The 3,222-nt window shown below is 37.9% G+C and overlaps 1 protein-coding gene across 3 annotated transcripts in view; it reads right to left on the bottom strand.

The window, feature by feature from the left end:
• Nucleotides 1–254: 254 nt before the first annotated feature.
• Nucleotides 255–3,222, bottom strand: part of SLC39A8 (solute carrier family 39 (zinc transporter), member 8) — an 83,503-nt gene continuing 80,535 nt past the window's right edge. For all 3 annotated transcript variants that reach the window (XM_010848286.1, XM_010848284.1, XM_010848287.1), the window contains one exon: nt 255–1,693. In XM_010848286.1, the coding sequence (XP_010846588.1) occupies nt 1,544–1,693 (150 nt within the window). In that variant the 3' untranslated portion in view covers nt 255–1,543. The remainder of the gene's footprint in view (nt 1,694–3,222) is intronic.

Below are 3,222 nucleotides of genomic sequence, written 5' to 3'. Positions count from 1 at the left end.
ATAGCTTCTCAACCCAGACATATAATCTGTGCTTTGAAAAGGTAAAGATAATTTCCTAAGATTGAATGTGAACAGGTGAAATGATAAAAATAGATTCTATGTATACTGATTTCAATGAACAATGATTAATCTTTACAGTATTTATTTGCTGAATAGCTTTAACATAAACATACCTATTTCTCTTCCTCGTAATACCAGGTACATGAAAGTCACTCAAAAACTATCCATTAAAATGAATAATGAATGACACAATACAAGGTTTCAAAGGTGTTTACTATTTGGTCAAACAATATTTTTCAGTTGTCAGAGGGAAATGTACATTAACATACATGCTAAACATTCATCACTTCTGCATTATTGCTACGTGATACAATTTTACAGCCTGTGGGACAGTATAATTGCCGAGGTCATTGTTGGCATCTATCAAATATTTTTCTCAGTTCAATCATCTTCCCTTAAGTGATTTGGGAGTGAGATTGGGGCTAGGATGTTCAATTATAGACCAAATTTCTGTATCTACTAAATGAATAAACAGTCTCTATCTTTTATAAAAGGTAGAAAAATAATCATGCTGTGTGTGATTTTTTTTGCAAAATATACCATATAGGAAAAACATAGGCTGAATACAAAAGAAGTATTTTCTGTTTCTTGGACACCCATAAAAAACATATATCTTAGTCTTTGATATACAGCCATTCAGCTGTTATTTTGCATTTACTTAAAATATCCTCTGCTAAATAGTTGTGTTCATCTTTAAAAGTAAATTGCTTAAAATTACATTCAATTTCTTTCTGTAAACCAACATTTCTTCACCTTGACAAAGGAAATACATTGGATACCACCGATGAGCTGTCATCAGCGTTACATTACACTTAGAGGGAAAAAAAAAAATCTGAGTCTGAAATTAGTAGAGTTAACAAAATTTTACTGATTTCATATTATTTCAAGATGGTTTTCAAAGCCATCCAACAAGTCCCTATCTGTAATATAAAAACAAAACCAAAGCTATGAGCAATCTTTCTCTCCTGGAATCATTAAGGCCTTGGAATCATTTATATCTGTGTTTTGTACATTTTGATTCTCTTCCACATTTTTATGTACTTGTTTGTGAAAGCACTAGAACAAATTAATTGAAAGAAACCACTCTGAAACTACTTGAACATTTGATCCAACCATAGAGATTTAAAGGCTTATACAGCCTAGTTTATATTTTCCTCTGGGTTTTGGTGTCGAAATGATTACAGAATGCATGTTTCTTTCTTTGTGATGGTTTTTTAATATGCGTGAAACATTAAAAAAAAGTCAGCATTTACCAAAGATCTCATGTATCAGGCTTTTCAGACTGGAACCAAAAGCTTTTTAAAGCATTTTTAACAACAAATGATGGTCTGTTTCACAGATCCTGAAACCAATAATCAGTTTTCTTGACATACAGCTAAAAACAAAATTATCTTTTAACTAAATAGGATCAGCTTAAAAATCCCTTTGGAGCTGTTTTTATTTATTAAATGCCTTCATTAACACCACCATCTTTCACTTCTTATTACTCCAATTCAATTTCTCCCGCATACAAAGTGATGAGAAGAATGGCTGTGAATCCAGTTAACATCCCTGCGTTCTGAATCATGAAGAAGGTGAAATCAGTTTTTCTTCCAGTTACCTTTTCTCTCAGCATATCGTTCATCTCTGGAAACTAGAGGAAAGATACATTGTTAGATAACTGTTGCCATCTTGTGGTCAAACATAAAAGTTATTACAGATTCCTGTGGGGGTGGGAGGGGGTGAGCGTTTCTGTCCCTGGTTTAAATGTTCTAGTACAGAGAGCATAACAGCAAAAGCCAGTGTAATCAGACATCAACAAGAAGAAGAGTAGGAAGACTGTGCCCCAGGTTAGTCAATCAGTGGCTGGAGATTAATCTCATTTTATGCCTCCTCTCCCTCCCTTCCTTGCTCTCTCTGCTCCATCCACCATCATTCGGACCTCAAATGTATCCAGCCTCTTTCCATCCTCAAAATCTTCACACCCACCAAAACCTCTTTTCCCTCAAGTCTTTCAACGAGCTAAATCTTTGAGGTTTCTGCTTTCTAACTTTCATAGGAAGGCTTCTCCTAGGCCTTCCTAACTTTCAGTTCAGTTCAGTCGCTCAGTCGTGTCTGACTCTGCGACCCCATGAATCAGCACGCCAAGCCTCCCTGTCCATCATCAACTCCCGGAGTTCACCCAGACTCACGTCCATCGAGTCAGTGATGCCATCCAGCCATCTCATCCTCTGTCGTCCCCTTCTCCTCCTGCCCCCAATCCCTCCCAGCAGCAGAGTCTTTTCCAATGAATCAACTCTTTGCATGAGGTGGCCAAAGTACTGGAGTTTCAGCTTTAGCATCATTCCTTCCAAGAAATCCCAAGGATGATCTTCAGAATGGACTGGCTGGATCTCCTTGCAGTCTGAAGGACTCTCGAGAGTCTTCTCCAACACCACAGTTCAAAAGCATCAATTCTTTGGCGCTCAGCCTTCTTCACAGTCCAACTCTCACATCCATACATGACCACTGGAAAAACCATAGCCTTGACTAGATGAAACTTTGTTGGCAAAGTAAAGTCTCTGCTTTTGAACATGTTATCTAGGTTGGTCATAACTTTCCTTCCAAGGAGTAAGCCTCTTTTAATTTCATGGCTGCAGTCACCATCTGCAGTGATTTTGGAGCCCAAAAAAATAAAGTCTGACACTGTTTCCACTGTTTCCCCATCTATTTGCCATGAAATGATGGGACCAGATGCCATGATCTTCGTTTTCTGAATGTTAAGCTTTACGCAAACTTTTTCACTCTCCACTTTCACTTTCATCAAGAGGCTTTTCAGTTCCTCTTCACTTTCTGCCATAAGGGTGGTGTCATCTGCATATCTGAGGTTATTGATATTTCTCCCGGCAATCTTGATTCCAGCTTGTGCTTCTTCCAGCCCAGCATTTCTCATGATGTACTCTGCATAGAAGTTAAATAAACAGGGTGACAATATACAGCCTTGACGTACTCCTTTTCCTATTTGGAACCAGTCTGTTGTTCCATGTCCAGTTCTAACTGTTGCTTCCTGACCTGCATACAGGTTTCTCAAGAGGCAGGTCAGGTGGTCTGGTATTCCCATCTCTTTTAGAATTTTCCACAGGTTATTGTGATCCACACAGTCAAAGGCTTTGGCATAGTCAATAAAGCAGAAATAGATGTTTT

This window comes from Bison bison, unplaced genomic scaffold (assembly GCF_000754665.1).
Source record: "Bison bison bison isolate TAMUID 2011002044 unplaced genomic scaffold, Bison_UMD1.0 scf7180017864263, whole genome shotgun sequence".
Classification (NCBI taxonomy): domain Eukaryota; kingdom Metazoa; phylum Chordata; class Mammalia; order Artiodactyla; family Bovidae; genus Bison; species Bison bison.
Note: the sequence above shows the minus strand (reverse complement) of the source record. Positions and strands in the feature narration are given on the sequence as shown.